Raw genomic sequence first — 20,110 nt, 5'->3', positions numbered from 1 at the left:
CCCAGATCAGGCTTTCCCACATCATGTAAGATCATCGTTGACCGACTTCTGTGGTTCTGCAATAACAAGTCAATTCCTAAAATGTAAAGTCTGACGACACATGACTGGGAAAATGCGTAGTGGATAAATCGAGAGGGATGCTTTATATTGTGGCATATTTCAGAGCATGGCTTGTGAAAGGCATTCCGATGGTCAGTTTGCATGCACTGATCATTTTGTTGTAGTATTTCTACAAACACTTTGTGATGGGTGGATGGGCTGCTGAGGAAACTTAGCCACCAGAACATGGAGAGGTCAGCAAGAAGGTCCTTTACCTTGTGCCAGCAACAGCTCCATCGTTTTTACCCAGGGGTTCATCCAGCTCAACGCCACACCATTCGCCCTTTGCGAAATCTGTCTCTCCCACGTACTTCACCACTCCGGTTTTGGTTCCGCCCACCTGCAAAAATGATAAAAAGAATTGAGTACGAAGTTCCAACACCGTGTCAACACAGCCCCATTATTACCAAAGCATCACTTGCCAAATAAACCTGTATGATCCTGAAATCTAATGGTCATGTTGTGGTGCCATGTCCCATAAACCATGATACTATCTAATCAAAAGTTAACTGGTCACTCTGATTTGATTACAGCTGGACTGCATTGCTAAAGTTGTTTTACAAGTCTAGAGTTGGGGCCCAGAGCCCAGCAGTGAGCTCCTGTGAGCAAGACGGCCTTGCAGCAGCTCTGCTTGGGTTTAATGCATCACTTAAAACAACTCTGAGCTCACTTTATAAAGTTCTTGGAGAAGGAGGGTTGGCAGACAAAGGAGCAAGGGCAAGGAGGGGAATGGATTCACAAGACCTTCTGAGAATGTAACTTTAGATTACAAAGTGTTGGTGTCATAAGATGTGATCATACTGGTCATCCTAACTTAAGGGTTAGAGACTGTGCCTATACTCCAAAAACATTTCTAATGTAAAAGTTAGGAAAGATCTCAAAGCACATTATTGTATCTTGGAGGCTGTCCAATTAATTTACCAGATTGTCCTTTTATCACAAGGTCCACTTCATTATCATTGTATGCTGCAATCTTACCATAGACGTTCAGCATTAAACCAGCATTTCCACTGATGTTCATTGTGGATCACTCCAAACTAACTAAACAAGAGGACAAGATCATTCGTAGATTCAGGGCCTCACATCAACTGTATACAGTGACCTCTTGTCAAACTCCATCCTTTGAAACAAAAGCCAAATGCTTCCTTTCAAACCATGAAGCTAATTACTATGGTGGTCAAGGGCAGGATCCCCAACTAGATTATAAATTTGAATCTCAGCCACTACCATCTTTCATATTTAGCCTCCTTCAATGGCTGAGAATTGGTAAAACATGCAGAGGCAACATTGTGTGAAAGAATCTGTCCGGTCAACTGGCCAGTCAGAGCCTTCTGTGGTGCTTTGCAGAAAATTGTAACCTAAAAAGTCTGGCCTCCAAAAAGGGGGAAAAGCAGCAGCAATCCAAAGTTTGCTTCCTAAGTCGATGCCAAGAAAGCATTCATGGGAAAATTTGCTTAAATGCCATTGTGAGCCTTATAAACCTTATAAAAGGTGTGTTCTTGTGAATCAAAATTTGAGTTCTCTGTGTTGTAGGCTCAGTTGCAGCGCTAATGGAGGTGAGCATTGATATTCTGATCTAGAATTACACCACATCACAGCTGCAGCCAGCTCATGGTAGGGAGTGCGTGCATTTGTACTGGCACTGACCTTCGCCAGGAGGGACATCAGAACTGGTACAAAAGAAAATGGCTCCCACCAAACCAACATGATTTATCCAGAACCAAAACAAAATAAGAGAAGAGAAGCTTGAAATATCACCAGTACACATTGAATATACCAAAGGTAATAAGGACATTTCATTACTGTTACGTTCTTCCCATATAGCACAATTCCACCGTCGACAAGAGCCAGAATTGTTGCTTCCACTTTGGCAAGTTTCCCTTGCCTTTTCCCCCCCCCCCCCCCAATTTTTGTCATTGCCCAGTTACACAAGACAAGGAGTCTAGAACTACAGGAGACCAAAAGTGAAGCGAGGTTGAAGACTGAGAAATAATTGCAGCACACATCACATAATCCAGTGCCTTTTTAAAGAGGACATTGTCAATAATTTTTATATACTTCTATTATAAAGAATGGAGTACCTGGTTATTTATGGCACCGGATTAGCAGCAGGGAACCTGTAAATTCCAATCACACGTAAGCAAATGGTGAAACTGAATTTAATAAATCTAGAGAGTGAGTGACTCCAATGATTGCAGTCAAAACTCAACTGGTTCACATGTCTTACTGAGGGACATTTACATAGTCTGGTTAAAATGTGACCTCACTGTTGCACTTTGGGTTAGGATTTCTTGTAGCATCAGGTTCTGATTTTACTTCAACATTCCACTGCACCCTTTAAAACCACAACATTGGGTGGGGGTGGGGAGTGGGCCAAGTGATCAGGGTTACCATCCCTGCCTCGACCAACGAGATCCAAGGAATATGGAACGGAGGAACGTCTGAGAAAATAGGTGCATTATGGGGATAAATATGGCATCATTTCTCTCCCTGTTTAATCTGAAGAGACAGAAAAAGCGGACTGGAAAATAAAAGGAAATGCAAGGGGAAAAATATACAAATTCCCTCCTGAAAATTTTTACATCTAAACAAAAGCTCAGTTTTGATGCCAGAGTGTTTGGTTTGTACCATTTAAAAGGGTTATGTGCTTGTAATGATAAAATATAACTTTTTATGTTGATAGGCAATTAATTAGTAAATAAAGCAACTTCCCGAAAGAGAAACAGGAAGGTTAGAGAGCAGATGTCGTTTCTATTTCTAACTCATTTACCCAAAATTGCCCTCTCATTTATATGTGTCATTGATCTTTCATTATCTTTGAGAGAAAATTCTGCTCCTGGGTAACCGGCTTCAAACCCTCAGGCAATAGGCAAGAAATGCTACATCCCAAAAGGAATTATTAAAAAAAGAAAAAAAAGGTCAGAAATTCATTTAGGCAATTCCAACCCAAACTGTTCTATCGTTTAAAAACTGCTTAACCCCATAGTACAGCACTTTTACCCTCTTTGGCAGCTTAATGTCCATTGGGAAATTCAACACTTTTTTTATTATATGGCCAGAGTTTCACTCTCCCTAACATCACCCCTCCCTCCAGCCGAGGTAAAACTCCCCCAGATGATGTTAACAGTAGTTCAAAATCTGTCTGCAGTGAAATGTTCAATTTCACTAGTCTGAAAACAAGAGTTCCTATTTACTCACAGAAACACTGATTTTACTAATCTGGTTTCCCCCAGAATGTATTTTTTAAACCAAATGTTTGTCTTCTCTGGAGATCTGTAAACATCTGCGACCTCAAATACAGCTTCATATGTACCATGGAGGTCAGGGTCATGGTCATTCTCAGCTCACTCCCAAGATTCATTTTGCTGCTCACTGCTGCATAAGGGAGGTCACCCAATTCTATACTCAAGGAGCGGAGACTTCATTTACTTTCTTTCTGCCTATAAGAGCAGGTAGTGTATGTATGGCATATGCCTGTAGTGTTGGCTTCTCCAATATGCAGGCTGCACTTCTGTTTCTCCCCCTCCCCAGAGATCTCCCTGGCAGGAGTACCTGGGTGTGACACTGGACGGTCTCTGGGACCTGCTTCACAAAAAGCATGCCTTCTGCGGGCTCCCTCCCTGACCAGCCTCCCATTACTGCAGCACCTAGTCATCCATTGACGACACTACTATACCTAGAAGAGAGTTCCTCATATGGTGGTGTGTCCCTTTAAGACTCACTGCAAAAATCACAGTTGTGGTGTTGTATAGTGGCACGTTAGTGTAGCGGTTAGCATAACGCTTTACAGCACCAGCGACCGGGGTTCAAATCCAGCCACTGTCTGTAAAGAGTTTGTACGTTCTCCCCGTGTCTGTGTGGGTTTCCTCCGGGTGCTCCAGTTTCCTCCCACATTCCAAAGACATACGGGTTAGGAAGTTGTGGGCATGCTATGTTGGCACCGGAAGCGTGGCGACATTTGTGGGCTTTCCCCAGAACACTCGACACAAAAGATGCATTTCACTGTGTGTTTCGATGTACATGTGACGAATAAAGGTATCTTAACTATTGCGAGAACCTGCAACACATCAATAGGGAATGCTGCAATCAAACTGGCAGTGTGCATTGTTACACAGGGAAACATGACAACTCTGTGAAGCTCGCAACTGAAGTTTGCTCTGTAAGTGACGTTCACAAACAGTATTTGGGTGCCCCACACTGTTTTAATGTTAAAGACATGGCGTAAAGCAATTTCTGTTCTAAAGCATTTGGTGTGTCAGACTAGGAGTTGGAAACAGGCAAGGCAAATGCCTGGGGATCACAAGCAGTTGATCATAAAGCAGACAACGTCATTTTATTCAAAACCATCTATTCAGAGTGAAGGGAACATAATTGATGTCAGAACTGCCGCAACCACTCTCAGTATGAAGAAACAAAGTACTTTCTCCAGTAATGAAGTAGAGGATAGTTACGTGGAGACACAAGAGACTGCAGATGCTGGAATCCAACACACTAAGTGCTGGAGGAACTCAGTGGGTCAGGCAGCATCTGTGGAGGCAAATGCAGTCCTGATGAAGGGTCCCGACCCAAAACGTCAACTGTCCATTTCCCTCCATAGATGCGGCCTGACCTGCTGAGTTCCTCCAGTGCTTTGTGTGTTGCTAGAAGATAGTTACATACAAGTTATGTACATAAAATCAATCTCAGCCACTTACAGGAAGAGACCACCAAGCTGGATGGACATTGGAATGCCCCAGTTTTAGAACTGTGGAATTACTGAATATTTACAGCACAGAAGGAGACCATTCGGCCCACTATGCTGTGCCAGTTTAAAAACTATCTAGCTAATCCCACCTTCCAACACTAGGCCTGTGACCATGCAGGTCAGGGCACTTAAAGTACACAGTCAAGTACCGTTCAAATGTGATGGAGGGTTTATGTTTCCACCAATGTTTGTGGCAGCGAGTTCTGGGTGAAACAATTTATTGTTTCCCCTCTAATCCCACTAGAAATTACATTAAATCCTCTCCTGAAATAGGTTCTTACTATTTACTCCAAGCATCCTCTCCCCCATAATTTTATACACCTCAATAAATCTTGCCTCAGTTTCATTGCGAAGAAAACAATCCTAGCTTCTCTCATCTTTCCTCACGGCTACAATTTTCCATCTCTGGCAACGTCTTTGGTAAATCTCCTCTGCACCGTCTCCAGTGCAATCACATCTCCCCTGTAATGTGGCGACCACAACTGGGTGCAACACACAAGCTGTGGCCCAAGTGATGGATACAGCTCTAACATAACCCCCTGCTCTTGCATTCTGTGCCTCGACTAACAGGGAAAAGCTTCCGATGTACATTTTTAACCACTTTATTGATCTCTCCTACTATTAATGATTTGTGGATGGACAGTTCAACGTTCAGTGTTCTTCCAAACACTTGATAGTGTCTGATTTACTGTATATTCTCTTGCCTTGTTGCATTTTCCTAAACACATTACCTCCCATCCCTTTGGAATAAAATTCTATTGCCACTTTTCTACTTAACAGGCCAGATCATCAACATCTTCCTGCAGTCTAAAGTTTACCACTTCGCTGTCAATCACATGGCTAATTTATACTATAACCTGCAAACCACCCACCATGGTTCCTAAATAATAAATTGCAAGGGACTGAGTAATGAGCCCCTTGGAAGTCCACAGGTAACAGACTGTCAACCATTACATTTTGCTTCCAGACACCGAGCCAATTTTAGATCCAATTTCCCACTTCCCCTCGGATCCAGTGGACTCTTAACTTTTGGACTCGCCTGCCACATGAGATCTTGTCAAAAGTCTTGCTAACATCCACATCAGATGCTCTTCTCCTGTTAAGGAAGGAACATGGAGGACGAATCAACTTAGTCAACTGTGACCTTACCGTAACAAATCCACACTGACTGTCTCCAATTAATCTGTACATTTATAAATGGTTTATACTAAACCCTAGAATGGATTAAACTAATTGGCCTGTAATACTTTCTCCCTTTTGAAACAACAAAATCAGTCCTCTAATCCTCTGGCACTACTCTCCTAGTCATGCAGAGTTTTAAAGGTTATAATCAGAGCCTCAGCAATTTCTTCCCTTGTTCCTTTCTACAGCCTGGGATATATTTCACTTGGGCCTGGTGACTAATCCATTTTCAATTATGCCAGAGTGTTCTGTACTTTTACTGCTCATCTCTTCAAATATTCACCTCAACTTCAACCTTGGCATCAACCCCTCTTTTGCAAAGATAGTTGCATAATTTTCATTAATCACCTTACCCACATCCTCCACCTCCACACACAGGTTCCATTTTTGGTTCTTAACAGGACTACTCTTTCCTTAGTTATTCTTTTGCTCTTTATGCATTAAAAAATAAATCCCAAGATGTTTTATATTTTCAGGTTTTCCATACCTTCTCATTTCCTTCAATTTCACTGCTCTACTTCCTACAGCTCCTCCCTGGGTTACGACAGGATTCCGTTCCTGTGATCCGCTTGTAACCCGAACAGTTCTCAAGTTGGTAACGCAACCACAAACCGAGTTCATGGGCGGCGGAAAATGCCTACAGCTCCACAGCAGCTGGCAAACCCATCCCGCCAGTCTCCCAAACACTCGCTCGCATGTACGAGCTGGGCATAAGTCAGGCGTTTGTAAACTGGGGAAGGACCAGTGTACAATTCCAGGCTTCCTGCTGTATTAAACTCATGAGAACACAAGAAAACAGGAGCAGAAGAAAGTCAGCCAGACCCAAGTCTGTCCCTCCATTCAACATGATGACCGACTTTCCTCAGGCCTCAACTCCTTTGTGCCGGTTCCACACAGACCTCCATTTCCTGATCTTTCAAAAATTTATCTACCACCTCTTTAAGTACCCCCAGTGATCTGGCCTCCACAACCTTGCAAGGCAGAGAATTCCAGAGATACACCATCCTCTGAAAAGTAATTCCTTTACACCTCAGATTTAACTGACTGCCTCATCTCGTAACTACGTCCCCTCAATCACAATTCTTCCACTGGTGGAAGCATCTCAGCATCTAGCCTATCAGTACCTGACACAGGTACTGTTGTAAGACTATTGAACGGTTCCCTAGTACAATAAGATGGACTCTTGACCTCATAATCTCCCTTGTTATGACCTTGCACCTTATTGTCTACCTGCGCTGCACTTTCTCTTTAACTGTAACACTTTATTCTGCACTCTGTTATTGTTTTACCTTGTACAACCTCAATGCACTGTTGTAATGAATTCATCTGTATGATTGGTATGCAAGACAAATTTTTCTACTGTACCACAGTACATGTGAGAATAATGAACCAATTTACTGGTTTCCCCTTTTTGCCTTATTTCTGGATCTGGTCATCCCAGGGAGTTTTAGATTTGTCAGTCCCACTCTTTTCTTTATGGAATCATGTTTATGCTGAACCAGCTCCTTAGAAGTCCTCTATTGCTTAGACCAATTTCCTTTACGTAGCTACTTGCAGTCCACCTTTGCTAGAACACACCTCAGTCTGGCTGAGGTGAGCTTACCACAACATAGGACCATTACTCCTATTTTATCTTCATCTTTTTCCATAACTGTGCTGAGTTTAAGTGAAATATGATCACCATCACAGAAGTGCTCTCCCACCAACATTCCTTCTCTCTCCAGCTTCAATTCCCACAACTAAATCCAGGGTTGCCCCTTCTTGATGACCTTGCTACATAATGGCCAATAAAGTTCTCCTGCACGCAGTTTAAGAATTCTGCACCTTCCGTACCTTTTAAGCAGATTGTATTACAATTAACATATGGATAAGTGAAATACCTGCTCTTGTTGGAAATTCGCTCCTTTATCTCCCTTGAACTGTTTGTAGTACTCTTACTCAGTTGCCTCATATTTGTTCTTTATTTTGACCAATATAGTCTCACTTGTAACACATCATTACTTCTCCCTGCTGTGATTGTTTCTTTTAGCCAATATTACCCCTCACCTTTTTAAGCTCCCTCTCTCATTGGAAAACTCTGAAACCTGAAAGCTTCCAGTCCAACTTTCCATAATGCTGTAATAACATACTTCCATATGTCTATCAGTGCACACAACTCGACTGTTATTCTCCTTGAATATAGATTTACACCATTAAGCATGGCCAGTCTCTTATTTTCCTGTTTTCTAATCCTTCGGTCTCTGCCATTCAAACTAATTAATTTTCTGCCTTCCACTTTCAATTCCACTTTGGTCTCTTCCTCACCTGCTGCCAAGTTAGTTTAAACCCTCCTCAACAACACCTACAAACCAATCTATGAGGATATTGATCTGAGTCCTTTGGAAGTACACCAGGTCTGCACAGGTCCCATCTTCCCAAAAATGGGTCCAACGTCCCTGGAATCTAAAGTCCTCCCTCCTGCATCATCTCCCCACTCACACATTCATCTGTTATCTCTCTGTTTCTACACTCACTGGCGTCTAGTAACAGACATCCTGAGGTCCCTCTTCCCTTCTTCTTAAACCTCTTTCCTAAGTCCTCTGCCATTGATATTGGAAGCAAGTATTGGTTACAGAGCAAGATGCCCTCAGATCTCTTGAACTGCCTGCCTGCCTGCCTGATCTTTTCCCACAGTCTTGAGCTGTGGGGTCACCTCCTCCTGAAACATGCCATCCATGAAACTCACAGCTTCTCAAACAGTGACAATATCAGTTGTTGTTCAGACTCCAAAGCACAGAGTTTGAGTTCCTCCAACTCAAAGACAACAATGGTGACGCACCAGTTAGCACAACTGTCTCACACCTCCAGGGGCCCAGGGTTCGATTCTGCCCTCGGCTACCATCTGTGTGGAGTTTTCACGATCTCCTTGCGGCTGTGCACTCTGGTTTCCTCCCACACCCCAGAAGTGTGCTGGTAGGTTAAATGGCTACAGAAAAATCACCTTTTTGTGTATGCAAGTGGTAAAAAGAATCAAAGGGGAGTTGATGGACACATGAAAGGCAGAATAGGTTGCAGCGGGAGGTGGAAATAAGGGCAGGGCAATGGGACTGATGGTATTGTTCTGCTGGGGGTCCATGGAGTGAATGGCCTCATTCTGTGTTGTAATAAACAAGAAGGTCACCTCCTGTACCTAAAGGTGTCCAGGACCCAGGAAGTGGCCAGGACTTCCTGCATAGCACAGGATATGTCTATGCATCCTATGGGTCTAGTGTGCTCTGCTGTGCCTTTGTTCATTCACTACATAGAAGCCAGAATAGCTCCTCTTCTCCTTACTGTACCCAATCCCTCTCACTGCACCCTGTCAAATCTCCACTGTTACCTGCTGCATGCATTTGCAAAACATTCCTGTACTTAATCAGCTGAAGTTCAAAGACCTGCCAGTCCCTGCTGATAGGAACTACCTGGTGACCAGTTCTAGTTCACTATTTAATTAACTGTCCAATTGCCATGAGCAAGGCACTTGTTTACCAGATCAGATATACACCAGGGCACAATGAAATTTCTTGCTTGCGTGAAGCTCACAGAGTAAACATGGTAATAATAAATACAACAATAAATACAGCAATGACTGTGGAACAACAGAATGGTGCAAAGATTTTAGTGAAAAAATAAATGCTGAAGTGACAATAACAGAATTAATAAAAGAGGTAGAATTTACAAGTCTGAGAACATGGCAGCACCACTGGGAACGTCAACAAAACAAGTCATTGTCAAAGTTGAATGCTAATCACCAACTGCAAAAATTCTAGAAAGGAGGCAGTTTCACCAAAATTGGTGGTACAGTGGACAGTGAAGAGGGTTATCTGAGATTGCAATGGGATCTAGATCAACTGGGGAAGTGGGCCAAAGAATCTTCCCTAGGGCAGATGGAATTTAACTTGGACAAGTGCAAGGTGTTGCATTTTGTGTAAATCCTTCCCTTGTTTAATGTACCAATAAATGATAGGGCCCTGTAGAGTGTTGTAGAACCAGGTGTCCAGGTACATAGTTCTCTGAAAGTGGAGACGCAGGTAAGTAGGGTGATAAAGAAGGTGTTTGGCACTCTTGCCCTCACATCCAGAGGAATATGTACAGGAGCTGGGGTATCACGTTACGACTCTATAAGTTGTTGGTGAGACCACACTGAAGAGTATTGTGTACAGTTCTGGTGTAGGAATGACGTCATTAAGCTGGAAAGGGTGCAGAAAAGATTCATGAGGATGTTAGTGGCACTGGAGGGCTCGAGTTATATGGAGAGGCTGGATAGGCTGGGATTTTTTATGCTGAGTTGTAGGAGGCTGAGGAGTGACCCTACAGAGGTAGATAAAATCATGAAGGGCATAGATAAGATGAATGGTCACAGTCTTCTTCCCTAGGGTAGGAGAGTCTAAAACTAGAGGGCATAGCTTTAGGGTGAGAGCAGAAAGATTTAAAATAAGATATCTTTAAGATAAGATGATATCTTTGTTAGTCACATGTACATTGAAACACACAGTGAAATGCATCTTTTGCGTAGAGTGTTCTGGGGGCAGCCCGCAAGTGTCGCCACGCTTCCGGCGCCAACATAACATGCCCACAACTTCCTAACCTGTACGACTTTGGAATGTGGAAGGAAACCGGAGCACCCGGAGGAAACGCACGCAGACACGGGGAGAACGTACAAACTCCTTACAGACAGTGGCCGTAATTGAACCCGGGTTGCTGGTGCTGTAAAGCGTTACACTAACCGCTACACTACCATGCCTGTAAAAGGGACCCGAGGGGCAACTTTTTCCTCAGGAGGTGGAAGGTGTTTAGAATGAGCTGTAAGTGGAAGCTGTGGAGGCAGGTACAATCATTGATACAGGTATGTGGATAGGAAAAGTTGAGAGGGATATGGGCCAAACAAAAGCAAACGAGTCTACTTGGTTGTGTGGATGAGTTGGGCTGAAGGGCCTGTTTCCGTGCTGTATAACTCTCACTCCTAAAACCCTTAAAATTCCCCCACTGACCAAAGTCCTAAATATGTACTCTACGGAAGCAGTAGTCCAGGGAACTGGAGTCTGTTACCGAGCATCAGGTAGTACAATCTTGTATCTTATAAGCTGCCTTTAAAAAACATGTCCCCAGTGATAATAGAAAGGGGCTGTGCAAGCTAATCAGATTGTAATTTTACATATTGATCATCACTGGTACTGCCAGGGAGAGGAGGAAGAGAGTATAATAAGATGCTCAGGTACTAAACTTTCTTGAGAGGAAGATGCATCTTAAAAGGCCTTATTACATCGAGGAGCAGACTTGAGAGGTTGAGTGGCCCACACTTGCTACTAATGGATATGTTCATATTCCCTTTCTGTGAATAATTTAATCATGCATCACCTTACATGAATTAATGTTGCTCTCCTAAAAAAGACATACCATTGTGAGAAAAGCCTGGGAGATTAATTAATAGGATAAATCATCTCATTTATAAGGAAACCAATCTGGAATTACTTGGCAACCGATCACCAACAGCAAGCATGCAACCAGTGCTCTTACACTCAGAACTAAAAATCACAGGGAGTAAGCCCCAAAATCACTCTCTCCATAAGTGATGGGATGATTAGAACACCTCCTTATCCTTCATACCAACTGCACACCTGACTCGTTCACTTAAGGATACTAATGTGTCAGAAGCAGTTCAGAGAAGGTTTAGATAAGATAAGATACCTTTATTAGTCACGTGTACATCGAAACACACAGTGAAATACATCTTTTTGCGTAGAGCTCTGGGGGCAGCCCGCAGGTGTCACCACGCTCCCAGCGCCAACACAGCATGCCCACAACTTCCTAACCTGTACGTCTTTGGAATGTGGGAGGAAACCAGAGCACCTGGAGAAAACCGCAGCAGACACAGGGAGAACGTACAAACTCCTTACAGACAGTGGCCAGATTTGAACCCAGGTCACTGGTGCTGTAAAGTGTTAGGCTAACCACTACACTACCATACTGTTACTGGATTAATACCTGGAATGGATGGGTTGTCTTACAAGGAAAGCTTGGACAGACTAGGCTTGTATCTGCTGGAGCTTAGATGAGTGAGGGAGGACGATTGAAACATTTAAACTCCAAAGGGGATTTGACAGGGTGAATGTGGAAAGTACATTTCCTTTTGTGGGAGAATCTAGAAATAAGGATCAGCCATTTAAGACGGAAATGAAGTGAAAGGTTTATTCCAAGAGACATGAATCTTTGGAACTCTCTTCCTCAAAGGATGAGGGAAAAAAACGGAGTCTGAATACTTTGAAGCCAGAGTAGATAGATTCTTGACAAGAAAAGGGAGGGAAAGGGTGAGAGGTTACACAGGGAGACAGCAATGCAGAACTGAGGCTACAATCAGATTGTCCACAATCTTATTACACATCGGAACAGGCTCAAGGGGCCAAGTGGCCTACTCTTGCTATGAATTCACATCTGTATTCCCTTTCTACAGATAATTGAATCAGGTGACACTTTCAGTCACATCATGTCTGCAGTGCCACAATAAAACAATATAAAATAATCCCTGCATGATGTGATAAGTAGACAAGGCCTCCACAGCCACTGGCAAGTGAATAACGGTGGCTGCTAAACTCTCTGGGGTTCTAGCTAATGCAGAGATTTTTTTTAGAAGGAAAAAACCTTTTCTAAAAAAGAGATTTAATTTATAAAGTGTCATCCCCAAACTCAGGACGTCCCTGACTGCAAGAAACAAATTGCTGGAAGAACTCAGCGGGTCAGGCAGAATCTGTAGAGGGAAGTGGACAGTTGCTGTTTCGGATCAAGACCCTTTATCTGGACTAGTCCAGATGGTCTCAACCCAAAATTTCACTACCTATTTCCCTCTACAGATGCTGCCTGACCCGCTGAGTTCCTCCAGCAATTTGTTTCTTGCCCCGGATACCAGCATCCACAATCTCTTGCGTCCCTGTCTACTTTTTGGCCTCAGTCACACCTTCCCAACATGTTACCCGAGATTATGTGCTCAAATTTCCAGAGATAGATTTTAATCCATGACCTACTGAAACATCTGAGTAGGTTAACAAACCACAGCAAACACAATCCTAGAATATTTAGTGAGCTTTGGAAATACTAAATAATCTTTTATTTATTCCTTATTTGGGATCTTGGTATCAGTGGCAAGGCCAACATTTGGAAAATAAAATTGGGAGAGTTAAATAACAGGCAGCTACTTCACTCCACCAGTTCAGCTGATGATGATGGAGGTGATGCTCAGTGACTCAGCTGCACAGATGGCAGGGTGGGAGACGTCCATTATCGTTCACGTGCAGAGTCTGGATCACAACTTTGTCACTGACAAGTCCTTCTTAAATTAAAGGTCGGATAACAGGCTGAGCTTGCTATTGGCTGAAATCAGACTGACACTGCAGTCAAAAGAAGGGAATAGTGTTGTCATAGGTGGCATTGTCAAAAGGGAGGTAAAAGGAAGAATGCCACATTAAACATTAATTTTACCCCATGGTAACTAGATATAGGCCTCTAGACATGATATAGTCAGTGCTTTCAAAACGGAACTCACAATATTACCACCTCAGGAATTGGACACCTTTCAGTGTCTGAACAGTCTGAGGGAAATCAGGTGCCAGGACACAAGATGGTAAAATGGACAGTGCTAATCTCAGGGTTGGAGTACTGAGGAAATTTGAGAGAAAGTCAAGTATTTGAGCCTGGAAGAGGCAACTTTGGAGTATGCCTGGCAGTTAAAAGATTGGAAACTACTAACTCTGCAGTACTGTTTTGAATCACATTGTGAGAGTAGGACAAAGGGCTCAGGTTCAGGCATTACATGCTGTCCTCTGCAACCTCCTCATTCTCTCTAAATAGCCATCTCCCCCACCCCATCCTCATCTTCCACATCAAACCCCCTTTCCTCTTCGCTGCGCTCCTTTCTCCTGCTCTAGCTTGACCTTTTGAAAAGCAGAGCTGGGCGCCTTCCCAGCAGGAAGACTAATTCTATTAACTACATCTGCAGATGATATGCTGGGAAGCAATGCAGGATACATTACTGGAAGCTGCAATCTATCTTATGATAAATTTTCCATTACAACTTTGAGACAGAGACATAAAATAAAGACCAAATGCAAAAGTGGGTACATCCCATTCACACACGAACAAAGACTCACGGGGGTTTAAATGGGACAGCCCCTGAAATGATTAGCCCAGGCTTCTGATGCAGGCAGCTTTTGTGTTGCTGGTTAATTACCATGATTTCAGTTTGCAGCCAGTTCTAAGCTGCTGTTAGTTGCATTCTCCTGTCAGTAGCAGCCCAGTTTTAACTGGTATGTGAACTTGTTACAAGATAAACGGTACCAAAGTAAAGCACTATAGATATTAAGAAGAGAAATGCTTCAGCTCTGTTATCTTTATAGTGACCACTGATTAGCCTGGTAGGCTGCCCCATTAAAGCCCAGCTTAAAGACAGGCTCCTGCTACAAAGTGAGATACATGATGGGAGAGCAGCATGCTGGCAGCCATCCTTGAACTGAAGCTGACGACATTCAAGAAAGCGAGCTCAAGGGACTTCTGATGTTGCTAATGATGGGGCTTTAGATGTTGCCGTTAAGATGCGTGGATGTTACTTTGGAGGTTTGATGGTGAAGGATGTGGATGTTTCTGTGGGGCAAATGGTGGAGATTGCATTTGATCTTGCAAGAAACTGCTGAGTTGTGGAGTTATGGACAAAGCCCAGCACATCATGGAAACCAGCCTCCCCTCCATGGACTCCTGCCTACACTTCTTGCTGCCTTGGTAAAGCAGCCAACATAATCAAAGACCCTGCCCACCCTGCACATTCTCTCTCCTCCCCCCTCCCATCGGGCACAAGATACAAAAGCCTGAAAGCTCGTACCACCAGGCTCAAGGACAGCTTCTATCCCACTGTTATAAGACTATTGAACGGTCCCCTAGTACGGTATGATGGACTCTTGACCTCACAATCTACCTCATTATGGCTTTGCACCGCACTTTCTCTGTAACTGTCACACTTTATTCTGCATTCTGCTATTGTTTTCCCTTGTACTACCTCAATGTACTGATGTGATGAAATTAAATGGGGGGAGTTGGTGAGAATAAAGGTAGGGTAGGATAGCCAAAAATTGGTGCTTGATGAGCAGCACGGACTTGGTGGGCTGAAGGGCCTGTTTCTGTGCTGTATCCCTCTATGACTCTGATGCCAGAGCACCTGTGGAATCCCATATAGTCATGGGGAGAACATACAAGCCATGCACACAGCACCAGAGGTCAGGATTGAAACCTCGGTACATGTGACAATAATGAACCAATTTACCAATGTTGTGACTGCTGCAAATGGTGGTGGTTGGGGGAGCTGCTTCGGCTTTGTTTGTGTCACTCATGAGGGCTTTGGTGCACGAGTCAAGAGGACGGATGGATGCCCTGTTTCTGCATGGACCTGGGAAGCCCTCCAGACACGTGGTCAGACTGCACTGGGAGGAGATAACATGGCGACCAATACCAGGTCTCGAGGGCTTGGATGTAGTGTGGCAGCTTCACCAATGTGGTCGATCAGTTGGTGCATTTTCAAATCCCACTAACTACGTCACTGCCCTCTCACAGAGTCTGACACTTCAATGACTCTCTCTCACCAACCGACCACTATATCCCTCCCAGCCAAGACTCCAAGCTAAACGTGCGCTGTATCACTCCCTTATACACTTCATTCTGCTGCAAGCTTCATACCCACATCTCACAGTTTGCATGCACTGCAAACACTATGCTACTGTGGACAGGCACATTAGCTGAACATGTGCACAACAGTCACTAACGTAACTCACTCAAAAGTGCAGGACAAGGTGATGCAGCAGCTCACGCCACAGTCAGGCACATCCGCTCATCCCTTGGAGGCACAGCGCTTTTTCTATCAGTAGAGTGGCTGACTCAAAGTCCGGTGGAAACTATAGACGAGTCTTCTCATGTCTAACCCTCTCACCTTTTGCTTCCCCCTCATCCAACAATCTCCACAAGCTGCCAAAAGTACAAACACCAATTATCAACTTTGCCCTTCTTCTTGGACCAAGATGAGCAAGAACTGCCACCTGGCCAGGTGATGGCGGAAGAGCACGAAGATATATACAGTGTTGCTCATCTTCACACTCCCAGCTCAGACACTGACACTGGGATTAGTTCTGGTTGCCTCATTATAGGAAGGATGTGGAAGCTTTAGAGAGGGTGCAGAGGAGATGTCCCAGGATGTTGCCTGGATTGGAGAGCATGTCTTATGAGGATAGGTTGAGTGCGCCAGGGCTTTTCTCTTTGGAGAGAAGGAGGACGAGAGGTGACTTGATAGAGGTGTACAAGATGATAAGAGGCATAGATCAAGTGGACAGTCAGAGACTTTTACCCAGGGTGACAATGGCTAATGTGAGGGGACATAATTTTATGGTGATTGGAGGAAGGTATATGGGATGTCAGGGTAGGTTTTTTTTTAAACACAGAGAGTGGTGGGTGTGTGGAACACACTGCCTGCAGAGGTTGTGGGGGCAGATACATTAGGGTCATTTAAGAGACTCTTAATAGGCACATGAATGATAGAAAAATAGGGGGCTATGTGGGAGGGAAGGGTCAGATAGATATTAGAGCAGGATAAAATGTCAGCACAACATTGTGGGCCGAAGGGCTTGTACTGTGCTGCAGAGTTCTATGTTCTATGTTCAGAGTTAGGATCTGCACAGTATGAGCCACAAGTAGCGGGAAGGGGGATAGAATAAGGTAGATGCCAGTTCCCTGGTGGGTTAGGTCTTGCACAGTCCACTGCAGGGAAGGGGCTGGATGTGGATTTTGATGGTAGTACATGTTGACATTTTTGGTGCAGCAACATATTTGGTACATTGCCAGTTATGTCAGAAAGCCAGCGTGCAACCTCAGTGTGTGTGGAGGAATCTAGCACCGATCTTGCAGTTAGGCTTTACAGTTATTCTTTCTAGCATAGGAGTGGTGGGTTACTGCATTAATATGCTGGTGAACCCAGCCAGTGAGGCAGTGTCTGATCACAACTGAAGTGCCCTCCCCCATTACCACCATCTAAGTGCTGCTTCAGGAGCTGGGACTTTGGTATCCACAGCAAGGATAGCACTGCTCTGGGTCTGCACAATTAAAGGGGCTTGTGAAGTATCACAGCTATCCAGCCATCTGCGGGTCAGTAGGTAACTAAAATAGCTAGGAGCTATCCCAGCAGAGGTTCCTACTGTCATTGTCCTAAAAAGGAGCCAGCATCTCCACGGTTCACAGGAATTGAACCTAGTTCAAGATGAAGAACAAGAGGTCCTTAGATACAATAGATACAAGTTACCTCCCATATTGCTGCATCCCTGTAGTGATGTTGACAATTAAAGGTGAAATCATAACCTTGAAGAGTAGGTGGGTTGGAGTGGCTAAATGAGCTAAAAATGACAAAACATAGGAAACCCAACACAACACTGACTTCTGCATTTAACTCAACCACATTGAGCTTTGTGTGGGGAACCCTCAGATGTGGACATAGAGATAGACAAACTCACGGCTTATATTCCCCAAACTTCCAGCAAAACCTCATTAAGTGTCCTGAGAGCACAGCAGTACTGGATGGGGCTAAAGAGTTGACAGATAAATCTAACAATAAACATTGTCGACCCACCCTACTTTTCCCCCAGTGACTCTCTAATAGGTAGTCTTGACCAGAGTTATGCTACTCGTTCATTTGGTAAACACTGGAGATAAACCTATAACAATTAGAACAAACTTTTTAGCCCATGCGCGAACCTTTGCAAATGCACTTTGCAGCCCCTCAGTGCCAATTGGTATGGGGACCGCTTTTGGTGCTGTGTTTTGGGACTCACAAGAGGACCACAATCAATATCAGCCAGAAGCTCAAGTACAGCAGCAGGCTGCTTCTGAAAGACCTGCAATTGCAAAGAAGGGTGGCAAACAGCAGCAGTGGGCAGCGGGGAGAGCTGCTGTATCACGGCACCAGCTACTTGGATTCAATCCTGACCTCTGGTGCTGTGTGCGTGGCTTGCATGTTCTCCCCATGACTATGTGGGATTCCACAAGTGCTCTGGCATCAGAGACATAGAGGGATACGGCACAGAAACAGGCTCTTCAGCCCACCAAGTCTGTGCTGCCCATCAAGCACCGATTTTTGGCTATCCTACCCTACCTTTATTCTCACCAACTCCCCCCAGATTCGACCGATTATCTACAACACTATGGCAATTTACAGTGGCCAATTGCAAGCAGTCACAGGGAGGACGTGTAAAAACTCCACACAGACAGCACCCAAGGTCAGGATTGAACCCAGGTCGCTGGTGCTGTGAGGTGACGGCTCTGCTGGATGTGCCAGTGTGCCCCTCACATTCACGTCCTCCCACATCCCAAAGACGTGCAAGTTGGTAGGTCAATTGCCCCCAGTGCATAGGTGAGCGGGGGAATCCGGAGAGGAGATGATGGGAGTGCGGGAAGAATAAACTGGGATTAGCGCAAATGGGTGCTTGATGTTCAGCATTAACAACGGGCCTATTTCTCTACTTCCCAACTCTATGAACATTACTGCAGGAGAAAGTACGTGGTGCAAGCAGTGTAGGCAGAGGGTAACCTTTCTCCACATTAGTGTTAACCACAATGCAGAGGGTATCATATCAGCTGGTGTCAGAGCCCCACAGCCTACCGGAGCAAGACTTGCTTCCCACTGAACGCTTTGTCAAGCTTTCCTAATGGCTGGGAGAAAACTGCCCTCTTGAAGTTGCCCCACGATCTTTCTAGGGCTCTGCCAGAGACATTTGCAGGAATAGCTGTTGGCGGTGTACAAATACAGGAGGCAGGCCATTGGCAGGGTAGCCAATTCCAACAACTTTGCCACTCAGACTCAGCAGCTGGCCAGGTTCGCTATCCCCGGCTGGCTTACTGCAGGTGTGAAAAGTCATTGACTAACCGCAAGTAGCAACCAAGGCTGCCCCAGATCACCCAGAAGCAATCATCAACTGCAAGGAATTCCACTGTGCAAATACAGAGCTGTATACGGTTACAAAGTCAGCCATCCGCTATGTTCCAGATTCCCCATGAGCTGATGGACTTGTCCTGTGGCTAATTGTGCTTCCTGCTCTCTGCATTGAAGCATAATGTCTGCTGGCTACTTGAGAGAAAGGACATCTGCATAAGTGGTGGTTGGTGACATCTGTAGGAACATAAGTCAAAGGCCCCAGAGAGGTAAACCCAGAGCATGCCGTGAATCACAGCAAGCCACTGCAATGCTGAAAATGGGCTTCAAGCGCCTGCACAGATTGGGCATTGCCCCTCACTGTGCACCTGCGAGGGCAGTGCCCCCAGATTGGTGATGTTCCCAATACCTATTTATCGAATGCAATTTACATGAGAAGTCTTGAACTTGTAATCACTAGGTTGCTGGTCTAGTCTCATCAATCTAGCATTGTAGCCTGTTATTAGTATAAACTGCTTCCCATTCTGCGAGTTCCATTACAGGCTATAATGTGCAAGTGTGCGTGTTTGTGCACACAATGTACCAGAGCAAGATTGCTCCTTAACTAATTAAAAAGGCACATAATTGATATTAGTATTCTGTGGGGCAATTCAGCCTTGCTGTTTGCAATCTTTGTGAGAAATTAGAGTCACCAGAGACTGCATAAAGCACAGGATTTGCAGGCTGTAAATCAATGTTTTAATAAGGGGATCTGCTCAACATCATGCTGAGGTGAAGCCCACTAATAACCTGAGTGTTGAGGCGGTCTGGGAATCCCAATGTGATCACCAGGCTTATTCGGAGTTCTTCTCTGTTTCTACACTGGTGTCTACTTGCTTTGCCACAAAAAGAAAAAATGTAGGTTATTCCCTGGTGCATTCTTTAGGCTGTTACACAACATTTTTAGCATTCCTTGCATAACTTACGTAGGCAGGCACGGTAGTGTAGTGGTTAGCGTAACGCTGTTACAGCGCCAGCGACCCAGGTTCAATTCTGGCCACTGTCTGTAAGGAGTTTGTAGGTTTTCCCCATGTCTGCGTGGGTTTTCTCCGGGTGCTCCAGTTTCCTCTCACATTCCAAAG

General features: G+C 44.4%; 1 protein-coding gene across 4 annotated transcripts in view; it reads right to left on the bottom strand.

The window, feature by feature from the left end:
- Positions 1–20,110, bottom strand: part of clip2 (CAP-GLY domain containing linker protein 2) — a 145,456-nt gene that overhangs the window by 57,350 nt on the left and 67,996 nt on the right. For all 4 annotated transcript variants that reach the window (XM_052035254.1, XM_052035253.1, XM_052035256.1 and 1 more), the window contains one exon: positions 315–439. In XM_052035254.1, the coding sequence (XP_051891214.1) occupies positions 315–439 (125 nt within the window). The remainder of the gene's footprint in view (positions 1–314; positions 440–20,110) is intronic.

The sequence above is a fragment of the Pristis pectinata genome, chromosome 21 (genome assembly GCF_009764475.1).
Source record: "Pristis pectinata isolate sPriPec2 chromosome 21, sPriPec2.1.pri, whole genome shotgun sequence".
Classification (NCBI taxonomy): domain Eukaryota; kingdom Metazoa; phylum Chordata; class Chondrichthyes; order Rhinopristiformes; family Pristidae; genus Pristis; species Pristis pectinata.
Note: the sequence above shows the minus strand (reverse complement) of the source record. Positions and strands in the feature narration are given on the sequence as shown.